We start from the raw sequence: 26,946 nt of genomic DNA on the forward strand, positions 1-26,946 counted from the left end.
GTCAGGGATAAACATTTTCATTGCAGTGGAAACTTCCTCCTTAAAATCTTCATTATCATGTAATATTTATGATGGGCAGCTCCACTTCATTAGCAGTCCTCAACATTTTCCCTGCAGGGTTCCAACCCTTACTAGCAGCATGGGCCAAATGAGGAATACTGCTAGTGGTAAAAATGCCCTTTATAATTTCCTGCCATCTGATATATGCTGTATCAGAATGGGGGAGGAGAAGGAAAGGTCCCCGGGAGAAAAAATCAAGTTGCACCTCAAAGAAGCCAGAGCTAGTTTAAGGAGAGTATTTACACCAAGAACCAATACAATACATTTGCGCATTCCAAATAAATGGTGCCATGTACTGTTTTCCTTAGAGGTTTAGTTCCTTCCACACGTGGCTTTAAAAATATTAAGCAAGCAGATTTATTGACTTTCAAGAATAAAGGGATAATTTTGACAGGTTGCTTCTGTTTGCTAATGATCTGCTTATAGCAGCTGTCTGCAAAATTACTTTGCTTTCTGCAAGATGATGCAAGCTCTTCTTCATGTTCTACTGTAATAGTAAATGTAACATTTGGGTCACATAGTAGGATTGTCAGCTATGCCTTTAAGCAAACAACCACCTTCTGTATGTAAAGGGGCAGTTCTAAATGGGTCCACATGTAGAGACTGAGACTTGTTTGAGTGTTTGCAAATACTAAATCTGAGCCGGATTTCCAGGTGGTCCAGCACTGGTGGCTGCTGACCTCTAAACCTGATGAGGCCCAATTCAAACCATGAAATCTGCATGGCTGATTTCCTACAGTACTTGTGGGGATGGTCCTGGGGAGAGACGTATGGACATGCTTATTCCTGGGACAGCCAATCCATGCATCTGTCATCTTAACGTTAATTCCAAAAGCCAGCCCGAATAGATCATGCTTCCAAAAGATCCTCAGGTTTAAACATAAGCAAGAGTTATACTCAACTTTGCTTAAAATTAGACTGTAAGTTTCCAAAGAGAAAGAGTTCCAGATATGCCGAGAGAGTATCATCTATTGTGTCTTGACCTTGAGACAAAATTGCCTGCTAAAATTGTACGCTAAATTTTCTCAGAGACTGTGAAGGAGATTTTTAAGGCTTTTTGGGCCTCAACTTTAGTAGTTTACAGGAAGAGACCTGCACCATAAATTATGCCATTTCCTTTCCCCATACCACACAATGCTAAAATGATGCCAGCGGTATTGCTTGAAATTGCTACCTAAATATCAATAGGAGCAAAATGAGTGTGACTGTCTATTTTATAACATTAGTTAGCATCATGTTAGTGTAATGGATTCCTGGTCCATGAGTACCTGTTTGGCCATCCTTAAATGATTTTGCTTGTACTTGACAATGTCTTTCCAAAACAGAATCCTTCTCCCCAGTATGTAACTCTAAGGGGTCCCACAAAGTTTTGCCTTGCTCTTCTTCCTATTTTATTACATTACTAGAAATAAAGCCCACTGTAACTGATACAATGGGCATATTGTTTTAATATATAAATACTAGAAAATAAGCCCGCTGTAGAAGAAATACAGCGGGCCCTAGTGGAAGTCAGGAAGTAAGAAGGAAGAAAGGAAGGCAGGCAGAGAGGTAGTTGAAAGGGGAGGGGACAGGGGGTGTGTGAAGGGGGGAATCACGAGGGGGTGCAGAATCGGGAGGGGGAGGTGGCGAGGGAAGAGGGGGAGCAGAGAGGAGTGTGTGCGTGGGTGCATGGGGTGGGGGAAGGGGTGGGAGAGCACGGTGGGTGGGTGGCTGTGTGTGTGTGTTTGTGCGTGTCTATGGGTGCGGGGCAGCGGGGGCGGGGAAGCCATGGGGTTGTGTGTGTGTGTATGTGTGCGTGTCTGTGGGTGCGGGGCGATGGGGGGGCGGCCAGGGGGTTTTGTGTGTGTGCGTGTCTGTGGGTGCAGGGAAGCGCCGGCGGGATGATGGGGGGGTGGCCAGGGGTTTTTGTGTGTGTGTGTGTGTGTGTGTGTCTGTATGCAGGGAAGCGGCGGTGGTGAATGGCCATTGGGAAGGGACTCCAGGTGGGAAAGGAACAGGCACGCCGCATCTGCGACATAGCGTCCCTGCTCATTTCGCAAGGGCGAGGGGAAGCCAGCAGGAGTACTCACCGTTGGGAAAGGCTGCTTCTCCTTGTGTGCGGTGAGTCTCCAGCCGGGCAAGGCGAGGCTCGGGCAAGCAGCCAATTCACGCAGCTCCCCACTGGCTGCTTGGTCCTGGAGTGACACTCAGAGGGCCCAATCAGGAGCCACTTTGCGGCTCCTGATTGGGCCCTCCAAGTTTTTATCCTGGACAGAGCCCACCCTTTCTCCTCCCCCTTAGGGCTTACTCTTTTATTTATTCTGCTCCACAGGAGCGGTTAAATATTTTCATGTAGCAATATTCTTGCATTTTGTCATGACACCATCTTTATTAACTTTTACTATTTATTATAGCTTTTTGCGGATGTATCATTTATATGGGTCAATTGACTTAATAAACATGCTACTACTGCTACTACTAGCAGGGGAAAGGCTGGCAGATGACCAGTGCCTATTCTCCCAGGGGCGCTCAAGGCAGTAAACTGTCCCTGTAGTGACCAGGGGCTGGGCTGCAGGAGACACAGGAACAAGGTCTCAGATCTGGGAAGGGAAGCTGGGAGTCTCTGACTCTCAGTGGGTAATGCCTTACAAAGGTCAGGTGGTGGCGGCAGAAAGAAAAGCCTCTCCAGGTGTTGAGAAACCTTGAAAGGCAGGGTAGAGCATGGCCTGAATGCCAGAGCAGGCCCATTCTGCCACAGACCTCAAACGTTTTTTAAAATATGTTTTTGTATTATTCTATATAGTTTCATTAAATTTCTGCTTTAAAGATTGATTTTGATGGTATTCAGTTGTTTTCTACTCTGTTGCTCCAAGTTTATGCTCCAAGAACGCCTTTCCTGTTTTGCATTCACTCATTCTGGTTGGGTTTCTCCACATGCTTACATCAGAGCAGGTCTACTTGTGATTACTTAACCTTGAGAACATGACTGGAGCCTCTGTCTGTTTCTAACATGCTTCCATTTTATCAGTCTTTGGCCTTCCTTTTTTATAGTTCCATTCTTCCTGAAATCAGTAGAAATTCCAATCATATGAACAGCTGTAGAGACTAGTCACCTACCCATACATCTAGCTAGTCCCTCCCTTGCCTGTTGCTTGAGGAATACTGGTTTGTTAAGCCTACAAGAAAGTATGCTTGCAATACATACAGCCATCACAGCATAGCTGTATTCCACAGAAGTGACAGAAACCATGGGAGTTTGCAATTTATGGAATACTGTAAAGCCTAAACAAAATAATAATAAAGTAGAAACCAACCCAAGAGATCTATCGTAATTAGAAAATGAATACATGTAAAGCTGGCTTACTAAGACATCTGTTACTTTCACTGAAAAGGCCAATAGCAACATATTGTTTATTTCTACCTTCTGGCGGCCTGTTGGATGTTGCCACAACAACGACTCCATTTTGGAACAAGTTTTCAAAAAGCTGCTTGAGAATCATGGCATCAGCAATGTCTGTGACCTGTGGAAGATCACACCATCATTAGGTCCTGTTTTTGACTTGTTCTAACAGATTTGCAACTGGTTTTGCACTTTTTGAGAGAGAGAGAAAAAAAAATTATTTGGGTAAATTGTGGAAGATTTTAATTACCACTTGCAGGAGAACAGGAAGGGATAATTAATAAGCAGAGAGAACGTGGCAGTCTTTTCAGTCAAGCCCGCTCTTTACTATAGAGCTCCACTGGTTTTTAAGCAAACTGCTAAACAATTCCATATTAACTTCCATTCTAAAACTACAGGTGGGAAACACAGAAAAAATTAAAACAGATCTCAACATTTAAAAGACCTCATTAATTTTAAACCAACAAATCCATGAACATGCACACACAAGCCCCAGACGTTCAAGAAAAGAAAATGCGCACCAGCTGCTTTAGACTGCTATTACCTTTCCAGCAAAGGTTCATGGAGGTGACTTTAAATGGTCATGGAACTTTTGGAAAAAAGGACAAGTAGCCAAGTATACATAATTAGCTGCTGTTTAAAATAGAACAATATGACATGGATACTATTGTGCGATTGTTGCACAAAACAATTCAACAGATGGCCCATCACAAAAAATAAGCAATTTCATTGTTCTTTTTAAGTGCCTTCTATTACTGTCCATGAATAATCAAAAAGGCACTGCAGTCAGTTCCAGCACAGTCAGCCTCTTCTAACCTTCACAGACACAAATCATTCTCTCTCTCTCTCAGACGCACATACACACACCCTCCAATAAAAATTGGGACAACAATTAATAATGAAAAGAAACTTTTGTCTGAGAATTTTCACTTTCCTGCTTATTGTTCATGAAATTATTACAGCTGGGCTTAAGACACTAACTTTATTATATGCAGAATTAAAAAAAACACGTAAACTTACAATAGAGGAGGAGAATTAATATAAAAGAGACTTATCACAGAGAATTCGATAGGGCTATTCGAGAAGAGAGCGCTCTTGGACAAAGTAATCGGGCAGCCTGTAGCTAAACTGTTTTTAATGTTGCTTCTACCCTCAGTGCTCTTCTGTGGTTCTGTAAAGGTCACTTGTATGGCATTTGGAAAGAGCCTCTTCTTATGAATTTCCACAAGACTTTGAGCCTGACTGCTAGAACTAATTGTATGAGTGTTGGTAGTTGCACATGCAGAGATGCAAAGCAAGCAGTCAATTTTGATATGCGAGTAAGCAGAAAATTGGGATTTGTTGGGCATGGAACTAAAAAAAGCCAGTAAGTAGTAAAATCACTGCTACCATTCTTGATTAGATCACTGAAATTTGCAGAACAAGCAGACAGAAAGGAGAACAAGAAGAGACACATATTCTATTTCTAGTTAAGAAATAGTGACAGAAGAACAGACATAAACTAGATTGGCAATAGGAAGATATGGACAAGGCACATTAGAATGCAGACTACTGATGTGTTACAGGAAAGCAATGAGGCTTCCTTGGTTGATGTTTTGATGCTGCAAAATTTGAATCTATTTGCCTTCCGATATAGATTAATCTTTTTTAAAGCTAGATAATTAAAAAAGCAAGAGTCACTTTGCATACTTGGGTACCAATTTATGTCCTTTTGATCCTGTGTAGCCTTGGAAGGGAAGACAAAAGTGGAAACATTCTCAAAGCATAGGTCCTTTCTGTGCCTAGCATTCATTACCAACGGAAACAAATGAAAAGGATACAAATTACCAATAAGAGGGATCTGCTAATGGAGAGAATGGAGAAATTTCATTAGCATTTAAGAGAAAAAAATTTATGACCTACAGTTGCTTTCTTTTCACTTAAGAAAAAAAGAAAAGCTCTAATAGTTAATTTATGTGCACAAGTGCTTTGGGTTCAGTCATCCCCTGATTGGTACAGTTTCTTGTAATGAATGACAAATATAAGCACATATAAGCAGCAATTAGTGCTAGCACAAAAATAAGAGCTTAATTTTTTTATTACTACGCTTTTATCAGCTTTAATGCCTTACAAAGTCTTCCTAAAATGTCTTTTTCTCAGCATTCTCAGTTATTTGGAATTTCAAGGAAAGGGGATTCCATCTTTCTTTATCTATTCCATCACTGAAAGGCATAAAAGAGAATCAACACCTTAGTCGTGAGCTACTGGAGGTGCTGAGTTTCCTCCCAGTTTCTGAAACTAAAACTGACAGGTGAACATGCCAGTGAACTGAACTCGTAGTCCTCACTCGCATCCATCCCTCTCCATTAAGATGAATTCTCTACCCTTCATTCTTTTAGATCTGCATTTATATGCCATCTTGCTGCCAAGGGAGCTTACAATTTACAAAAGTACTGAAAGACGAAACAGAATGTGATTTCATGAACCCACTGACTGGGGCTGCTTCTCCCCTGCTTCTCCTGGGCAGAGTCTGCACTTACTTTCTTTATTCCATTGTCAATCCTGTTGAATTCAGATCGCTTTGAACTCGGGTCTTCCTCTCCCCCCCCCCCATTGAAACAGGAAAGTGTTCTGCACGTGGTTAGGGTAGTTCAGAAAGGGGGGGGGAGCCAAGCCTCTTTCTTTCTTTTCTTGAAGGTGGGGGAGAGGAGCCAGGCAGGGAGCCTCTTTCTTTTCTTGGGGGGGGGGGGTAGAGAGGATCGAAAAAGGCAGAGGAGGGAGGAAAAATCTAGGACCGACAGAAGTTGAGAGAAATTAGGGGCTTCTCCTTCAAGGCAAGCTTCTCACATGACCAGGTGTGGCCTATCACTGGTTCTCTACCACGGAGCTTGGTTTCCCAATCCAGATTTGAAAAATATTGAGCGTTAAAAGCACTCTATGATATCGCACAATAAAGGTAGGGTTACTCCGGATCAATCCTTCTTGCTGCAGAAGGAAAATTTAAATCGCCCCAAATCCAAACGGAAATCGCATTCTGTGTAGAGGGCAGGGACTGAATCGACCTGGGATTGGAATAAAAGCACCATGCAGTTTACACCCTGGAGGCACGCAGGAAAAGCTTCCGGGAAAGAGTGAGAAGCTGTCTTTGCTGGACTCTCGTGACATTGGCAGTCTTCATGAACTGATGTTATGCACTGTCTGAATTCTATTCTTTTTAGTTTTTCAAAAGTATCACATGAATGTCCATTCATTTTTACATTCATCTCCTTTTATTAATTTTTTTAAGACTTGAGCTTACAGACAACAGAGTTCTGCAAAATGATGGAGGGAGCTTTCTTAGCAATGTCTTGGGTACCTGTACACCAGTTCTGTGCACAGTGGCTGCAGAATTGGGGGCGGGGGGGGGGCGGGTTGTTGTTGTTCTGAACATACCTCCAGAGAGGAAGAGCTTTAGTTGGAATCAACACAGTAAGGCTGCTTCCAGAGCTCTAAAATTTAATATCCGTTACCCTAAGCAAACTCCACATTTCACGTAATTAAATGGCAGATCATGAGCAACATCAACACTTTTGAACTTCTAGCCAAACAAGCCTCTCTAGTAATGGAGACAGTTTTAAATATCTATACCAAACTTGACCAAATCAACATAACACTTGACTGAGTAGACACACCTCCCTGAACAATATGTGACAGTTACTATGTATGCTTTTCACTTAACGTCAACTATGACTGAGGGAGAAGTACGTGGTAGGCACTCAGAGGACCAACACTAGCTAGGAACAAGCAGCATGCGCTTTAAAGGTGGCCATGACCAAACATCACAAGCTTCAGGACAACATGTCCCACTCATGGAACAGTCTTTTAAGCCAAGGACATACCCAATCTATATTCATTTGTTCATGCATTACTTCCTTCCTCTATGAGTTCCTAATTCTGGTTATGGCTCTGTATCCTGCTGCCTATGCAAAAGCCATCTACAGCTGTTCTTGCTCAGCTATTACCACCCTCCTTGAAAAAAGAGGAGATACAGGATACCAGACCAGTCATTCTATCCCAGTTATTTGATTATATGGTTGATTCGAAGAGCTACTTTCCAGGGATTATAAAAAAAATGATCCAATCTTCTTTCGGTTTCTCCCTAGCTATTATGCATGCAAACACAGTAAGTGTTGCTCTTAATACTTTTTACCAGTACAGAAAGTAGAAGAATATTGGAACTCTGACCTGATGTCAGATCTGAGTTTTCCTGAAACTCAGTGGGTGACACTGTCATATCTCAAGTCCATATCTGCAAAAGCTGTTAACTGTGACAAGCCCCACAGTGCTGCTAATCAAAGCAGTTAGCGCTTAGAAGGGAGACCACCAAGGAAGATCACAGTTGTTATGCAGAGACAGTCAATGACAAACCACCTCTGTTCATCTCTTCTCTTGAAAACCCTATGTGCTCACCATAAATCAGCTGCAACTTGATGGCACTTTCAACCAATTTCGGCATGTGTTAAATATTCAATAAATTACATACACAGTGGTCCAGTGTTCCATTCATAATTCCTTTCTACACAGTTATATTTTGTAATTTTCTGCTACTTTTCTCCCTTGGGAAGTGTACTGTTGCAATATCTCACACTAAAAGCTACCATTGCCATCCACACATTCATTGTCCAACCAGCTACCCCTTCAAAATCATATTTCATTGTACTTCAGCATGATACCAGTCCTCTGAATGCATTTCCAGAGCTCACACATACCTGTTACTCATTAGACAGTATCCAAGGCCTTACAGTCAATGTCCACTACATACATTATATCTCCATAGTCTAGAATGCCAGATTCCTATCAAAGAAGTAAATTGGGCTGGACTGGTATAATTTGGCTCATTCATGCAATTTATCATAATCCTATTCTCTACTGGTCATTTACAAATGGTCTAGAGCTCAGGAAATGGGTATGGCGGAGACACAATGGAATTACAAGTATTTTAATGATGAACTCCTCAACAGATTTATCACCTGTCAGGAAACAAACACACTTGATTGCCTTGTGCCACCTTGATTACTCTTAACCCAGCTGTGAATTGACACATGCCAAAGTGAAAAAATACTGGTATATTGAAAATGGAGTGTGGCAGGATTCCATATAGTACTGTCTACACTCAGGAAAGATAGCTCTAACCCTGGGCTTCTTAAACAATAAAACTGGAATAAATTCCCAGTGCCTCTTGTCAAATGGAAGCACCCAGAATTGCAGATAAATAATCTTGTTTTAAGTCTTAAAACATGCGAAGTTCACCAAAAGCACTGCTTGTAGAGCAAGATACTGCTGAATTAAGCACTCTATTGATTACAGCAGTGGTGAAATTCAGGAATACATCCACAGCTCCAATTCTTTACTTTGTCTTTTTCCAAATACAGCCCCCTGCATAATTTAAGCGGGTATGCTGGCCAGAAAATTACACCAGCACTGCCTGTGCCATTCATGCATCCTTAGGATCAGTACACTAATCAGCACAGATGTCACTCTTTCTCAACATAATGCAGGATAGAACTACTCTTCACAAGGCCCACATATAGTTCCCAACCTTACATATGTCTGATGATAACATGGAGTAAGGGCATTTGTGGGGAAGAATGACAGGCAGGAAGTGAGAGGACTTACCAGTCCCCCCTACAAAGATCCTCTGTGACTACCAGATCAGAATAGGGTGTGTGTGTATGTGGAATGGCCTCAGACAGTATCTGAAGCAGAAATCTAATGGGAATGAGAGAGGTTAAGGTTAAGCAACCTTAGAAAAGTTAATGAGAAAAGTTAAGTTCTCCTGACCACTAGCTCTCCCTCTTTGGCCTCACACTCACATACTCTTGGCAAACATGGATTTATTTCAGTTGTTGAAATAATATGAAATTCTATCCATAGAGCCAGGGCTTTTTCCAAACCAGGAGCATAAATTGGAGTCCCACGTCTTGGATTTAGCTGGGAAGGCAATGCTGTGGTTCTAATACCGTAAATACTTAGGGCAGCATACAGCTGCTGACTTTGCAGATGTGGCAAGGAAGCAAGTCACGCTTTTAGCAGCACTTCCAAGAGACATTTTAAATTTCCAAACTTTTCAGGTACAAAGATAGATTAGAGTGCCTTATTAAATAATCAGCCAGAAATTCTATGTGGCTTCTTAAGACATTTTTGAAGTACACTGCTATTTTCCAGAGAGAGGACATAAATGTGCTCTTTTTACCTGAAATTCATCAAAGCACAGGAGACAAGCCTCCTCACTTATTTCAGCAGCTATAGGGGCTATTGGATCATATGATTTAGCCATTAACCCAGGTTTCCTCCTTGGTAAGCTCTGCTTAAGATGGTGTATTCCTGAAATGAACACAATGTACACACAAACTCAATACATGTTCTAAAATGACTCAACAAAGCTAAAAATAAACATTTGGTTTACATCTCCAGAAAAATTACCACAATTAAATAAAAGCTGTGTGAACTATTCTTCTGTATTATGGACAAAAATAGTAAGATTAAGCACCCTCCATTAGCTATTCCTGCTGAAGGTGTAAGGTCCTCTTTTTCAATATTTTTTGCTACTTTGGGATATTTATTTCATACTGTGGCATGAACCCATATAACTGCAGTTCTTCCACTTTTTTTCTTCTTGGAGTGAGAATTATCCATTAGTTTATGGGCCTCCTGTGCAATCTACAAAAAAGAGAGCACTCCTGTACTTAAGATGCACCAGCTAATGATTGGGTGGGAGACAAGGAAGAGCACAACCTCAAATGTAATTGAAAATACTAGTAAAACAAATATTTTTTAAAAACTTTTCAAAATGGTGTGGCCATGGATAAAGGAAAGAGGTACCATTTTTACAAACTACATTCCAGAAAATGGTTACATGCAGTATGACAACTGAAAACTATTATAAATATTGTAAAAGGAAACACAGTTTGGTAGAAAGAACTGTCGCCTATACTGTTTAGAGACACAATAAGCAGTGTTGAAGATTGTTGGAATATTTGGGCAATATTCCTAATATTTAACAGAGTGCACTAATGGCTCAAAGCAACAGCAGAAGCCATGTGATCCATATTCATGTAAGCAAGAAAACAATAACAGAGACTTCTTTATCCTTTCTAAGTAACGTGAGTAGTTTATTATAAGAACTACATTTCTAGATAGGATAGCGGAGAGATAGAATTATAATCCAATCTAGTTAGAGAAGTAGTGTGTGTGGGAGTGACAATAAAAGAAGGAAGTTTGGCCCCTAGAAGCATCAGTCTATACATCAAAGAAATAACCATAAAGTAGAGACAAAGAGGATGCTAGGGTACTGTGCTATTGTGAAGGGCTCTGGTGTCCCACCCCTGGACTCTACCCTTCTCTTCACTGTACCCTCTTCACTGTACCGAGGACTCTTGAAACTCTGTAGGGCCCTCGCCAGCGATCTCCTCTGGACGCCAGTGATCTCCTCCGGACGCTCCTAACCCCCTGCGATGGATCAAGACTAAGTCTCCTTCCTTAAAATGTCTCTCCCGTGTCCCCTTATCTTAATAAGACTTTTGGTATAGCTGGGCGGCTGCTAAATTGTCTCATGCCCTGGACAGTATGGTGGCCAACTGTTCCGGCAGCTCTTGCGCATAAACTACGGTCTCTTTCCCTGCCAGGCGACAATCTTGTAACCATTTCTCTTCTATTAAATCCAACACCCCTCGGGGTTGTCGTCCGTATAACAACTCAAAGGGTGAATATCCCGTGGAAGACTGGTCTCTTGTAATGCAAATAAAATAGGGTCTACATATAAGTCCCATGTTTTGGGCTTTCCATAGGCCAGGGCTCTCAGCTTGTTTTTCAACATCTGGTTCATTCGCTCTGTGAGACCATCCGTCTGAGGATGGTACATTGTTGTAAATACCTGTTCAGTCCCTAGGATCTGACATACCTGCCTCATGCAAGCCGATGTAAAAGGGGACCCTTGATCAGTCAAGATCTCTTTTGGGAACCCTACTTGGGCAAACACTCTCATTAAAACCTATGAAGAGGAGTGGGGAATCAAACCCAGTTCTCCAGATTAGAGTCTACCGCTCTTAACCTGTACACCACGCTGGCTCTCTTTGATGAGACAGGAGGCTAAGGAAGCCTGGGTAGAAAGGCAGAAGGTCCAATTTTTTGTTTTATTTGAAATGACCAATCAACTTTTCAGCTGAAGAGCTTGAGGAAAGTGTGCTATGTTTAAAACATCTTGACTCTACTTAGTCCATCACCTACTACACAAACAGCTGCTATAGCTGCAAAGGAAAAGATCACTAAAGAGAGTGAAACTAGCAGCTGTTTACACACACAACTTTCCATCACTGACCAGGCAGTAGAACAAATTAAGAGTCCAGTGGCACCTTTAAGACCAACATGGTTTCATTCAGGGCATGAATATTTCCTCAGATACAATATCATGGACCATGACCAGGGAGTTATTTAAGACCTTTTTTCTAGTGATGTTCTCCCCTTTTCTGAGAGTGCAAACATTATCTAAAATGTGGATATTCTTTGCCATCGTCTATGAAGTAGAGAGTGCATGCACACATAATTTAATCTCCTTTTCTCCCCAGCTTTTAAAAAAGACAGCAACTCCAGCAAATCTTTGTTGTTCATCAGTTGCCAAGTCCCGCTGACCATGGGTGGGAAACCAGGAAGGTAGAGTTGCCAGCCCCAGGTTGGGAAACTCCTGAAGATTTTGGGATGAAGCTTGGGGAAGACAGGGATCTCAGTGGGGTTCAATTCCATAGAGCTCACCCTCCAAAATATCCATTTTCTCCAGGGGAACTGATCTCTGTAATTCTGGGAACTACATTCCAGGAGATCCCCAAGCCCCAACTGGATGCTGCATCCCTATTTCTTGCTCTCTTTCATCAGCCAAGATGGTGCAGCAGCAAAGTAGGTGTGACAATAAAACTGGTCCATTGCCTCCAATATCTCAGAACAAGTGAAGCCTGCATACTTCTTCATTAGTATGTAGAAGGAAGGACCACTTGAGACCGCTCTCTCCTAGGTTGAAAGGGTACATGTTCTCAACAAACAGCCTATTAACAACTCATTTCAGGTTTTTGATCACAGCTCCCACACCTGGGCCAACAGAACAATTCAAGAATAAAAAGCAGACAGATGACAGAAAAAGTGAGAGATGTATTTATGAACACAGAGCATTATATCCATACAATAGTGCAATAAATCAGAGAGATTTAAACTTACTTTTGTGTACATCTAACATGAAGCCATGAAAGTGGACTCTCTTTTTTCTTTCTACTTGTATATGGGAATAAAATATGTCCATCACCATTGTCTTTCCTGTGCCTTCAAATAAAAACACACATATCCAACAGGTTGTTAATTTGAAACACTATGTACTGATTACAGTAATGACTGTTCATTAGCATTGAGCTAATGAAATCATAATTGTGATCTGAACAGTACAAAATTATTATCTTTGGAAAGCGAGACTTTAGATTACATGGATAGGAAAGTTCGCATTATCAGAATTGGAATCTGAATCTCATATATTATCAAACATAGCTGTAGCTTTCATTTGAAATAACCTCATTGCTCTTCACAATGAATAAATGGAGAGTGTGTCTTTTCATCTTTCCCTTTAAAAAGTACACCAACCATAAGAACACCCTCCTGGATCCACTAAAAAAATCCGCCCAGTCCAGTATTCTGTTCCTACCCATAGCCAGCCATGAAACAGCTAGTAAAAGCCTTCCTCTCCACATTTACTCCACTAATAGGTGTTGAGGGCTATATTTCTCTTTGAGTCAAGAGATTCTTTTATAATCTGTGTACCAAAAATGAAACAACATTAATATGGATCAGCATGGATTGGTCTCCAACAGATCCTGTCAGACCAACCTGGTTTCCTTCTTTGACCAAGTAAAAGGTTTGCTGGATCGCGGAAATTCGGTTGATGTCGTTTACTTGGATTTTAGTAAAACTTTTGATAAGGTTCCCCATGGTGTTCTGATGGATAAATTGAAGGACTGCAATCTGGATTTTGGTTAGAGAACCGCACTCAAAGAGTTGTTGTCAATGGTGTTCATCAGACTGGAGGGAGGTGAGTAGCGGGGTACCTCAGGGCTTGGTGCTCGGCCCGGTACTTTTTAACATATTTATTAATGATCTAGATGAGGGGGTGGAGGGACTACTCATCAAGTTTGCAGATGACACCAAATTGGGAGGACTGGCAAATACTCCAGAAGATAGAGACAGAGTTCAACGAGATCTGAACACAATGGAAAAATGGGCAAATGAGAACAAGATGCAATTTAATACAGATAAGTGTAAAGTTCTGCATCTGGGTCAGAAAAATGAAAAGCATGCCTACCGGATGGGAGATACGCTTCTAGGTAACACTGTGTGTGAATGAGACGTTGGGGTACTTGTGGATTGTAAGCTAAACATGAGCAGGCAGTGTGATGCAGCGGTAAAAAAGGCAAATGCCATTTTGGGCTGTATCAACAGGGGCATCACATCAAAATCACAAGATGTCATAGTCCCATTGTATATATGGTACTGGTCAGACCACACCTGGAGTACTGTGTGCAGTTCTGGAGGCCTCACTTCAAGAAGGACGTGGATAAAATTGAAAGGGTACAGAGGAGAGCAACGAGGATGATCTGGGGCCAAGGGACCATGCCCTATGAAGATAGGTTGAGGGACTTGGGAATGTTCAGCCTGGAGAAAAAGAGGTTGAGAGGGGACATGACAGCCCTCTTTAAGTATTTGAAAGGTTGTCACTTAGAGGAGGGCAGGAGGCTGTTTCTGTTGGCTGCAGAGGAAAGGATGCGCAGTAATGGGTTTAAACTACAAGTACAATGATATAGGCTTGATAACAGGAAAAATAATTTCACAGTCATAGTAGTTCAGCAGTGGAATAGGCTGCCTAAAGAGGTGGTGAGCTCAAGCAAAGGTTGGATACACACTTTTCTTGGATGCTTTAGGATGCTTAGGGGTGATCCTGCGTTGAGCAGGGGGTTGGACTAGATGGCCTGTGTGGCCCCTTCCAACTCCATGATTTTTCTTCTAAAATGGATAGAGCCAATTGTTTGTTCTTTTATGTCTGTCAATACTTAGGGCCATTCTATACACCGACCAATGTTGCCAAACATTTGCAGTATGCAGAAAAGCTATATTTAATAGTGGAATTTTGTCATTCCGCACACCTTCAATTTTAGCGAAATTTTGAAGTCCCAGTCGCGGTCTATTCATTCCCCACAAGTTTCAGGTCTTGTCGGAATCGCAACAAAGGAGGCCATATTTTTCCTCGCTTCTTCCCGCCCCTGGCCGTCAATCAAACAGAATAGCCAATTAACTGTTGTGTTCGTGCTCCCGAAAAGCCCCTTTCCCTTTAAAAACTGTTTTTTAAAAAGCTGAAAACACCAGTAGCAACGAATATGTGTTCATTAATTGTCTCAGAAATACCTTTTTCGCTGGTATAGGAGCTGGCGCTTAATCGTTTACACGCTCTTCAAGTAAAAAAAGAAAATCCCCCCACCCATGGGTGCAATTTCTGGCCGAAATTACGGGCAGTGTTGAACAGGGGACTGTATTGTGTTCGGAAACTTTAAAGACAATTCCAGAAGGGAGCTTTATTTTACTGTTAAGCACTTCTGAATTGCTTGTGGAGGGACTTCAGCTGAAGAAGCCTCGTTTATTCGTCACTTTCACCAGTTTAAGGGGAAAAAATGGCAATCGCGTCTCCGGAAGCTCGGGGGAGAGAGCTAGGGAGGGACATTCTTTCTACCGCTATTTTGAGAATGCACATGTCTTTCGCTGATGTGTTGCAGCTTGTGCTCAGAAGTCTAGCAGTTTTTTCAGAGGGAATCCACTTTTCTGGCTTCCAGAAGCGCTACAAAAACCCGTATGTTGCGGGAGTTTGGCGGTTTGTAGGCGACATCATGCGGAACGTTAAAAAAAAAGTGTTTACAAACTGTAAGACTTTGGCCACATTTAACTTGTGCGGAATGGCCCTTAACTTGTGTGGAATGAGCTTGCATCAAGACATAAATCAATTAAGAAAGGAAACATCTATTTATTTATGGCAATATTTAGCCATATTGCTTGCCATAAAAATTAAAATCTGAAGTTATACCCATTGATTAAATTAAACTGATTAAATTTGGAGGAAATTTGCAAACATTCAGCTATAATAGATAAACACTTAGATACAAGTTGGTTAAACACTTCAAACTTACCTACATCTCCATAGACATAAAGGCCTTTTGAAGGTTTGTGTCTTGTAAATAGCTACAGATGAAGAAAAAATTATGTTTGTGTCCAAAAGATAAAGAAAAAGAAACAACAAATGTGCATTCATAACCAAAGAAGAGACAGCACAATTTCATCAGCTCAGTCAAGCTACTGAGGATTATTTCAGTAATTAAAATACACCACAAGGGAAAACTGGAATGATAAATTATACATGCAAATCCTGTTAAAATATGATCTAAGACTCACTATAGATATACTATAGATATTATTACATGTTTAGCATTATAGAAGACAAATCTGCAGTAGAATTCCTCCTCAGTTCATGAAACAGAGATGTAGAAACAAGGGACCTGCAAGGACTTGTGAGGGACATTTCATTTTCTTCTCCCACACGGTTGCTTTTTTCCCTTTCCTGAAAGCTCCCATAGGATATCCTCTTTACCTGTTTCATTCTCTCCTTACCACCCACCAACCAGCTAACCTTTATTTGCCCCCTTGTCTTCAGTTTTCCCTCCTTCCCTCCAACAACCTTTCCCCAGGGAAAATGGAATCCATTTTGTAATTTCCCAAATGTTAATTTGAAATTCTAACTACTATAAGAGCCTCTTGTGGCGCAGAGTGGTAAGGCAGCAGACATGCAGTCTGAAGCTCTGCCCATGAGGCTGGGAGTTCAATCCCAGCAGCCGGCTCAAGGTTGACTCAGCCTTCCATCCTTCCGAAGTTGGTAAAAGGAGTACCCAGCTTTGCTGGGGGGTAAACGGTAATGACTGGGGCAGGCACTGGCAAACCACCCCATATTAAGTCTGCCATGAAAATGCTAGAGGGCGTCACCCCAAGGGTCAGACATGACCTGGTGCTTGCACAGGGGATACCTTTACCTTTAACCCCTATACCATAATGGCTTTTTGATTTATACTTGATCAACTGGGATTATAGTGCTTTTAATTTATAGCTCTACAATTTACCTAGCAGTTTCCAGCAACTAACCCTTTACCTTTTAGTAATAGATCACACTTCAAAGAATCTGTTCCACTTAATATTTCTGGTAAGGTCTAGGCGGAGGAGCTGGTCTCATGGCTTAAGTGCCACAGGACCTCTGTCTTTGAAGGACTGAGCTTCAGGGGACTCTACTTGAACTATCTCGTCACTGCTTCCAGGCAGCTGGCTAATGCTTCTGGGGGAGAGTCAGGGCGGCCATCCATCAGGAGGAAGAGCTGGGTGTCATCTGAGTATTGATGACAACCCAGCCCAAACTTCCATACCAGTTGTACGCATTAAGATGTTTAATAGGATAGAAAAGAGGACTGCTCCTTGTGAGACTCCACAAGTAAGTTGTCGGCGGTTTGATGTTCTCTCTCCTATTGCCCTGGAATAAGATGACCCTGGAAGAAGATCAGCCTCTGAAGGGCTGTCCCTCATATTCTGGCATCGATGAGGCAGCGAGCTAGAAGCTCATGATTGACTATGTCGAATGCTGCTGAGAGGTCTAGTAATATCAACAGTACCAACCCGCCTCGGTCCAACTGGCGACAGAGGCCCAGAAACTGCACCAGAGTGCAACAGCATGGATCCTCACAAGAACACTTTGAAGGGCCCATATTAGGCCTATTCTTAGGCAACTGTACTGGCTCCCAGTTGAATTCTGGATCAAGTTTAAGTTTCTGGTATTGACCTTCAAGGCCATATGCAGTCCAGGACCAGCATACCTAAGAGACAACTTAACTGATTATATCCCCAAACAGCATGTGTTTAAATTATGTAAACTGCTTCAAACAAGTAAATACCAGGAGGGGTAGTATAGAAATTTAATGATAAATAAATGTAATAATAATAAATACATTTAATGATAAATAAAATAAATAAACAAAATAAGCTCTTAGGGGCTTGAGCCTACCCACCTCCCACTTTTGTTGTTTTTTAATTTTTAATTTAACTGGTTCCGATACCCTTAACATTCCAAACCCTTTAGCGTTAAAACACACTCACACACAAAGACCAACCCATCCAGGAAAAGTTTCCCTTTTCAATTTTTTAAATTGCATTTTTTAAACATATCTGGGAGTTAACAAATATGCAGAGACCCCTACTAAGGTGTACATTTTCACTGCCATAATAAAAGGCAGCTTGATCATCAATATCACTGGTAAAGCTAAGAAGTTGGAGGGCTGTAAAGAACAGGGTATGGACACACACACACACACCCAATTCTAAAATGCATGTAGTATATACTTTGCAACAAAAAAGTTTTACACATGTTTTGGCAGAAGTTGCTCAGAATAGCTAATTCTGGTAAATTAAGGCCTTACAAGTTAAAGACATTTAGACCACAATCCAAAGGACTATCCGTCTGATTCCTCTTATTCAAGACTAGTAATCAAGCCCGCTGCAGGCTGAATGTAGCGGGCGCTAGTGGGGCAAGGGAGTAGCGGGGATCGTGGCGGGCCAGGGCCGGGAGGCGAGGGGCGGCTCGGCCAGTGTCCACGCTGGCCGCGGTGCACGGTTGGCGGAGGAGCTGGAGCAAGCGAGGGTGCGGCTGTAGAGGCGTTGGGCCCGTCGGTGACACGGCAAGGTTCCGTGGAAGCGATGGTGCGCAGGCGGGCAGGCGGAGTGGCTGCGGGGGTGGTGGCGCGATTCTGGGCCGTGGCGGCGGGTGGAGCGACGGCGGGTGGCGGGCCGGGCCAGGTGTGTGGGCCGGGGTGAGGCGTTCTTACAGCGGGCGTCTGGAGGCGGCAGTAGGATGACGACGGGCAGCCATCCCTGGGGCCGTGTAGATGTGGAGGTGGCTGAAGGGCGAGCGAGGACAACGGCGGGCGGGCCAGAGTGTTCGGGAGTGGACAGCTTGACCGGGCGGCTGGCAGGGGAAGGTGGTAATGGCGGGCATGGCGTGCGGTCGTGCAAGGTGGAAGGGGGGAGGATCGGGAGGCGCAAAGCGCCGCCCGAGTGGTCAGTCCTGCGTCAAGGGACCAATTGCGGGGCGCGCTTCGTGCGGCTCGCAATTGGTCCCTTGGCACAGGACTGACAATCGGAGGGCCCTGCGATTGCCAGTCCGGTGGAAGGGGCTTATGGGCACCCTTCTTCATCACGGACAGGGCCCGCCTTGGGTGGCCTTACCAAATTATTTAATCTGCTCCGCTAGGAGCGGGTTAAAGATGCTCCGCTAGGAGCGGGTTAAAGATGGGCTTTAGACCTGCATTTCTTTTAGAAGAAGAAGGGTTGGTTCTACCCGAAGGAGTCTCAAAGTGGCTTACAGTCGCCTTCCCTTTCCTCTCCCCAGAACAGACACCCTGTGAAGGCGTGAGGTGGAGAGAGCCCTGATATTACTGCTTGGTCAGAACAGCTTTATCAGTGCTGTGGCCAACCCAACGTCACCCAGCTGGTTGCATGTCAGGGAGCATGCAATCAAACCCAGTTTGCCAGATTAGAAGTCCGCACTGCTAACCACTACACCAAACTGGCTCTCTTCTTTTACAGAGGTCTGCCATGATACTGAAAATGTAAGGAATCAAGCTCTAAAATGTAAACATTAGTTCAAATCCTTGGACTGAATGCTTTGATCTCAGCCACACTTAAATGTTTTAAAGCATGCCTGATAGGGTTGTGCAATTTGGCCGCCGACGCAGCCGTTCCTGCACATACCAGCCAACGCTGTGGCGCGTGTCGGGGGCAGGCGTGGGTGCCAGCATGCCGGGCGGCACACATACACATAGCTCTGTGCCTGCATGTGTGCATTGCCCCGTGCCTCCCCCCCCCACGGCACGGCACTGGCTGCTACGGGTGGGAACAATTGCTTCAGTGGCCAGCTCACACAACCCGACTAGAAACTTTTGCATTTATCATTACATTTTCAATCTGCTACATTTTTTTTTGCTGAACAACAAGAAGGGATCACTCTTAATTACATATATTATTTCAAGCAAAAATTATTCCCAGCAGAAATAACCTGATATTAGAGTGAGTCACATAACTTTATAAAACTTCATGTACTATGATATTTTACAAATGCATCAGCTGGTTATTCTAAATCATAGCTTTTACACAAACATTACATGGTGGGGCTGGGGGTATACAAGTTTCTAATCTCCCATACTCCTTAAATTAAAACTACATTACAAAATACAGTACTCAAATCCTATTTTTCTCTATCAGAATACCCAGCGTTTGCAGGCATTAAATAAACATGTAACCAAAACAGCAAAATAGCTTTGAGATTTCTGTGCCTCCAAGCTTTAGTATCAATATATTCAGCAATTCAGACAAGCTTAACAATTATAGCTAAATCACCTAAAATTTAGAGGCACTTGCATGACACCATAGTATGCCAACATCTTTATGTGAGATTTGGAGCAATGCTTCCTAAACTCCCACCCACTCATACCTCTCTTATACCTGCGATTCACTGATGAAATTTTTATGGTCTGGACACATGGCAAAAGAGCCTCTTGTGGCGCAGGGTGGTAAGGCACCAGAAATGCTGTCTGAAGCTGTCTGCCCATGAGGCTGGGAGTTCAATCCCAGTAGTTCAAGCCGGCTCAAGGTTGACTCAGCCTTCCATCCTTCCGAGGTCAGTAAAATGAGTACCCAGCTTACTGGGGGGGGGGGGGGGCGGGTAAACGGTAATGACTGGGGAAGGCACTGGCAAACCACCCCGTATTGAGTCTGCCATGAAAACGGTAGAGGGCGTCACCCCAAGGTTCAGACATGACCCGGTGCTTGCACAGGGGATACCTTTACCTTTACCTTTTACACATGGCAAAGAAGCCCTGGACAATTCCACCAGGCATACAATGACTTTCACCCCACCATCAGCCTGACAATGAACCAGTCTATGCAAGAAATATATTTTCTGGACACTTCAGTAAAAATATTCAATGGATGCTTAAAGACCACATTATACTGGAAGCCTACTGACTGACAAACATACCTGTCTCTAGCTACCACACTAAACACATCAAATGATCCATTGTATATAGCCAGGCTCTATGCTACAACTGCATCTGCTCCAACTCTACAAACAGGTATTTTCATCTGATGGATCTATAACAAACCTTTTTTGGAACTTGGTACCCATCTGAAGAAGCCATGAAACAAATTACCAAAGCCAGAATGATATCCAGAGAAAACCTGTTACAAGACAGGCCCAAAAGTGTTGGTCACCTGCCGCTCTCATCTCAAAACAGTTCAACGCATCAACAGCAATTTACAACTGCTACTGAAAAATGACAATTCTCTTTCACAAGTTTGGGGTGGGGGGCAAACCTTTTCTTGCACACAGACAATCTCGAACAACTCCTCAAACACACCAATCTCAAACAACTCCTCACCCGCAATAATACAATATCTAAGTTGAACTTGGACTCTGGTACCAGAGCTTGCAACAAACCCAGATGTCAACTTTGCTGTCACAACCATCCAGACAACACAATCACTGGACCCAACAACATCAATTATACCAGTGGTCCCCAACCCCCAGTCCGGGGACCGGGACCAGTCCATGGATCAGTCAGTACCAGGCCGTGGCTCCTCCTTGTCCTCCTCCCTGGCTCCTGCCTCGGGGGCTGCCCTGCCACTCTGCTGCTGGCTCACCTTTGGTGCTCTCCAGCGGCTGCCATCACTGGGGCTCCCCCTAAGCGTGGCACCGCACAGCTGCTGCAGGCAGCGCCCCCCAGTGGGCGGCATGAAGTCAGGGGCACCAGCAGGAAAGCAAGCAGAGTAGGGGCTCAGGTGGAGACAACGTCCCTCGGCAAATGTCTACCCCCCCCCCGGCCTCAGTAAAATTGTCAAACGTTGACCGGTCCCCAGTGATAAAAAGGTTGGGGACCACTGAACTATACCATCAAAGGCTTATTCACACTTATCGTCTAACACTGTATACGCCATCAAATGCAAACAATGCCCTTCTATTCTCTACATAAGGCAAACAGGGCAAACCCTACACCAAAGGATAAATGGACCCAAATCTGACACCAGGAACCACAAGACTGATAAACCTGTGGGGGTACATTACAGTCTTTCAGGACATTCAATAGGTGACCTCAAAGTAGCTTTTTTATTACAAAGGAACTTCAAGAACAGAAATGGAAAGGGAAATTGCTGAAATGCAAGTTAATACAACACTCAGAACAATGGAATCCCCAGGACTCAACAGTGACACTGGTTTCTTAACCCACTACATATGCTAACCGGCATTCTTAACAATCCCTCAGAAATCCCAAATGGCCTCTATAATTATTCTCTTAACGTGAATTTCTTTATTGTACACAAAATGTTTCCCATGCAATTCAATCTCAAGTGAATACAAACAAATCCAAATTGCTGGTTTTTCCTATTTATCTCTGGAATTTGTTAATTATTTTCATTATACTGTATGTAAATTTACTCTTATACTTTGCCTGTAAGTATAAACTGACTACTTCCATTCCATGACATTGCATCTAAAGAAGTGTGTGTGCACATGAAAGCTCATACTTTGAATAAAACTTTGTTGGTCTTAAAAGTGCCACTGGACTCTAAATTTGTTCTGCTGCTTCAGACCAACATGGCTTCCCACTTGAATCTATAATCATGATGACAGTTCTCCAGAATCTCAGGTATCAAATGCTATTTAAGTAAGAGCCATGGAAGGGAATAGCCCATTTTCCATAACCCAGTACTGTTTACAGTCTAACTATGCCATCTTCTGGCAAAATGTTCCTTCTAGGCCAGACTACTACCTTGCCACTATTAAAGCAGAAATAATCCCATTATTCTAGTGGTGAATCTGTCCATTCTTAGCATAAGGAAGTGCAGTCACAGTAATTTCATTGAGCACTTATAAACTAAGCAAAGACAATAGAATCCACTCATTGACAACAAGTGGAATTTGAAAAAAACAGCAGAATAAGTTTTGTAAAGCAGAAGAGGAAGTTTTTTTAAACAGTTGCCAGTTCTCAATTTGCATCGGAGCTTCAATATAGAGCATATAGAGCTCCCATAAAAGCAAAAGGTCTTCTTTTACTTTGCTTACATGTTTCTGCTGACCTTGTGAAGCTTCATCAATTGAAATCAGTGGAAGAAATTTTCTTATAGCTGTGCTCAGTCAGAGCACACAGAGAAAACAGGGGCAAGGTTCTTGCCTATTATTAATAAATAAATAAAAATAAATTATATAATTTTAATACTAGTTTTATGTGGAAACAACCCTTAAACATGCTGCTGATTCAGGCTGCCAAAGGACATTGATAGTTTTGGAAATAGGACTCCATGGTTCAAAAGCCAAGCTCATTCTTATTACTGAACTTACTTAACCTGAACATTAAAGAAATAGTGATGCCTAATAATGATAGCAATAGAGCCTTACCTTTGATAAGAGATGTTTTGTACTGATACTGTAGCCTTTAAGGCTTTCATGTAGCTTCTGTAGGCACTGTATGACTTTCCTTTGTTGTTCGTCATTCTTCAGCTCCTCTGTTTTGACCAGAAACTCATAATGTTCTAAAGGTCCAACCAACAGTGCTTTCGAATTAGCATTTGCTAGAGTGCTACTGGTTGCTTTCTCAGCCGACTGAACTGCATAAGCTGAAAAATATGAATTACTTTTCTGTCAGTCGGAAAAACTGCCATGTTCTTGCATAGTGTCAACAACAGTAACACTACATTTCTTGTACTATAGTTCCTTACCACAAATCTTGTTGCCTAGGTCAAAAGCAGTGATACAATCCAAGCAACAATTAGCCTAGAACAGGCACATTGTGAGTGACCCACCAGTCCAAAGGTAATCAGATGCTCAATAAACACTTGCCATATTCTGGCTTCCCATAATAACTAGCTTGTGGACTGTGTTTGGGTTGATGGGTTACATTTGATTTGTTTGTTTTTGCATATATACCCCACTCTTCCTTAGAGGCTCAAGGCAGCTGTGGTCTTGTTTCTAGGAGTACATTCAATACAAGCATTTACTTTGCAGCACAGGATTTTCTGCATATTTAATACTATGAGAGATAACTATTATTCTACAACTCTCCTACATAGCTTGTTCCCCACTGAATACTTCTACTATTAAGTAAGCTTACATAAATTTTAACTGAAATAATTATCTAGTCTTCAGTTAATAATGCAAAAAACTGTTTTAAATCTGTAAGCACATTGCCCTCTTGCTCATTTTCTTACTTCTCCTTAGTCTAGGATGATCTTACTAGACTTTTTGATTTCCTGATATATTTGTAATATAGCTACAGAAGTGAAACTAACAGAAGTGTAATATTCCAGGTTTATACTTCTAGTACCTTCTTCCTATAACATTCAATATCTCACAATACAAAGTTTTAATATTTATGATTGAGCATATTCCATAATTCACTATTTATCTTATAAAAAAACAACCAAAAAACAAAGATCAGGATAGTAACTTCAAACCTTTCCATTTGGATAATTCAGGTAAATACCCTATCACTTAAGTTTTATGCTATATACACAAAACTACTTAGCCATTTTGAATAAGAATATGAGAATGTACATAATTGCCCAGAAGTGTAAATATAATCTTTTTACTTGTGTAGCTTCTAATTTAAAAGGTTATATTAACAATGAGAATGGAAGCTTTGTTAATAACAACTGAAGTGATTAACATTGATTAAAATATTTTTGATTGCCAAGTGAACATTTATTGCTTTGCATCAATTCATCACTAATCCAGTCATGCAGTTCTTGGGGGGAGGGGGGGAGAAAAAATAGGAAGCCATTTGTTTCAGGAGAATGGGATTCACAAAAAAATTATGTAAAATATCCATATTTGTGACTAATTCCTCAATAAGGTTATAGTTGAAAGCAAATCTCTTATTTTATTTAACTTGCTTTCACATTGGAAGGGAGACATACCCAGGAACAGAGCTCAAGATCTATGTAGGAGCAATGATTGTGTCTTAGATAATATCTGGATCTGGCCACACTTTTTATCAAAGCATATTAAATGAAAAATCATTAGTCTAATTTGCTATGAACACAGTTAAGCCAAGGCAACAATGACAGTTAATCGGGACAGACCAAAAAGAGCCAGTTCAGTGTAAGTGGTAAGGATGACCTTACCATAATTGTTGTGAGGGCAGAAGAATGATGTAAGCCACTTTGGGTCCTCATTGAGACTGGTGAAGTATAAATGAAATGAACTTATTTAAAGATGTGCCACTCACTTCATGTTCATCTCATTTGGCTTTGAAGAACCTATGAAATGTTGGCTTGAGTCATCTATGCCACTGATGATCAGATAATAAGGTAACCAGATTTTAACATTGGTAAAGCGGGACACCATTGACCGGGGGGGGGGTGTTCTTGATTTAAAATTTGGTCTATATGGAGTCACAAAAAGTTTCATAGAACGCAAAAATAGTATTGTAATATATATTTTTGAATTTCAACATAAGTACAATTTGCCAGGTACCCCAGATGTCCCTCCAAAAGTGGGACAATCTGGTCACCTTACAGATGATAAAAATCTTTCATCATCCTCAATACATTGCAAAGGAGCTGCAGAGAGGAAGTCTGGTAGATGAAGAACATGATCAATTCTGGAAAACTCCCAATGCAAGACCAGATGAAGAACTGCCTTACAAGGGATTTGTACAATTTACTCGATAGCTAATTGTCAAATGTTCTGACAGTCCATCAGAGCACACCACCCGGCATTCATATTGTGATAATAACTGTCATTGTTGTCATAATAGGCCAGCCCTTATAGGGTTTGAAGGTTTTTCTGACCAGGATTGGAGCGGCTAGAGCCCACTTCATCGGATGCCTGGAGTGAAACCTCACTCAACAGATACACAAACTGATCATGGGAGGTTTCACTTCCTGCGCGGCTGACGTGAACTCCAGCCCAGGAAATCTTGTGTTACAAGAAGCCGCCTAGCCCTGAAAGTGCCTTTCCTTCTTCTTTTTCCTTTGCTAGAACACGCAGCTACTTCCTCAGGAATTTAAAATGAACCGCTGCCCTCCGTAATTAAACAAACTACTCTTAAACGCCGTTCTCTCGATACAACAGCCCTCGAACATTTCCCTCGAAAGGCCTTGAGCGAGGAAGCGTCGCAATTCCGCAAAGGCCCCCGTGTCCCGTGGGGATGGAGTCCACGGCGGGGTCCCCAACACGGCTCCTCCTCTAGCGAACGGAAGCAGTCAGTGGCCGGAGCCGGAGGCTTGACCTCGCTGGCCCGCAATGGCACCGCGCTCGCGTCCGGCCCTGGCCGGGGGAAGGTTTTCTCGGGACTCCGAGGGGAGAAGCCCCAGCCGCGCCGAAGGGCCACTGACCTTTCCGCGGGGCGGCGGCCTCAGACCGCCCGGGGAGCAAGAGGACAGCGTGTCGAGCTGCTGCCCGCAGAAAGCAGCGCCCCGTAACCAAGGGCGACAGGGGCGGCGCCATCTTGCCAAAGTTTCTCCCCCGCTCCGCCCAGAACCGTGCGGGAAAGAAACAGCCACTCTTTTAACCACACTGAGTCCAGTCGGCTTCGTCCCGAAACCCCTTTTTCCTTCTCAAAAAGACTACGAAATCCAGAATGCACCGCGCCAATCCAGAATGCCGATAGAAGGCTACCGGATACAACAGCATGCTGGGAAGTGGGGTTCTGGTGCCATAGTGAGCCGAGCCAGAAGGGGGAAGGCTCAAGTGTGGCAAAAGTACGACTCGTGTGGCCGTATTATGCAAGGCGTACAGGTTGCAAGTACAAGGTTTGGGATTTTGTTTAACTATGTCATCAGTATATTCACTTACTGTAAGTCAGAGAAGTGCATCGCTTATGCACCCCACTATGTACAAAATCGACATCATAGACTTTCAAGTACTCACCTAATATCTCCAGTAAAAAAGTTCAGGTAGTACATGATGTGAAAGACCCCTTACCCAATACTAGAGCCACCACTAGTCAGAGGAGAAAATATTAACCATGATAGAGCAAATATTTAATAATTCCTATGTACAGTGAGTCCACCCTCTCTGGGCTCCACCTCCAAAATCTGCAGGAATTGCCCAAGCCTGAACTGGCAACCCTACTGGAACAGCATGGAGTGTTAAGGATTAGGTCCCAGATTCAGATCCTAAGGTTGCCATGTCTGGATTGAAAAATTTCTGGAGATTTGGGGATGGCCCCTGGGAAAAGTGAAGTTTGGGCAAGGGAGGGACCATAGTGAGATAATGTGATAGAATTCATCCTGAAAAGCCACCAAGGACAGCAGTTGTTATTCCAGGAGATTCCCTCCAGGAGATTCACTTGGAGGTTGGTAACCCTATCCAAGCCACAGGGCTTGTG

General features: G+C 42.7%; 1 protein-coding gene across 1 annotated transcript in view; it reads right to left on the bottom strand.

The window, feature by feature from the left end:
• The window catches only part of AFG1L (AFG1 like ATPase), an 84,944-nt gene extending 58,771 nt beyond the window's left edge, over window positions 1-26,173 (bottom strand). The window contains exons 1-6 of the mRNA XM_077302647.1: window positions 25,952-26,173; window positions 23,013-23,230; window positions 15,661-15,712; window positions 12,662-12,763; window positions 9,651-9,781; window positions 3,461-3,560 (exon numbers count right to left, since the gene is read on the bottom strand). Coding sequence (XP_077158762.1) covers window positions 3,461-3,560; window positions 9,651-9,781; window positions 12,662-12,763; window positions 15,661-15,712; window positions 23,013-23,230; window positions 25,952-26,063 — 715 coding nt within the window. The 5' untranslated portion in view covers window positions 26,064-26,173. The remainder of the gene's footprint in view (window positions 1-3,460; window positions 3,561-9,650; window positions 9,782-12,661; window positions 12,764-15,660; window positions 15,713-23,012; window positions 23,231-25,951) is intronic.
• Between the last annotated feature and the right edge of the window lie 773 nt (window positions 26,174-26,946).

This window comes from Paroedura picta, chromosome 1 (genome assembly GCF_049243985.1).
Source record: "Paroedura picta isolate Pp20150507F chromosome 1, Ppicta_v3.0, whole genome shotgun sequence".
Lineage (NCBI taxonomy): Eukaryota > Metazoa > Chordata > Lepidosauria > Squamata > Gekkonidae > Paroedura > Paroedura picta.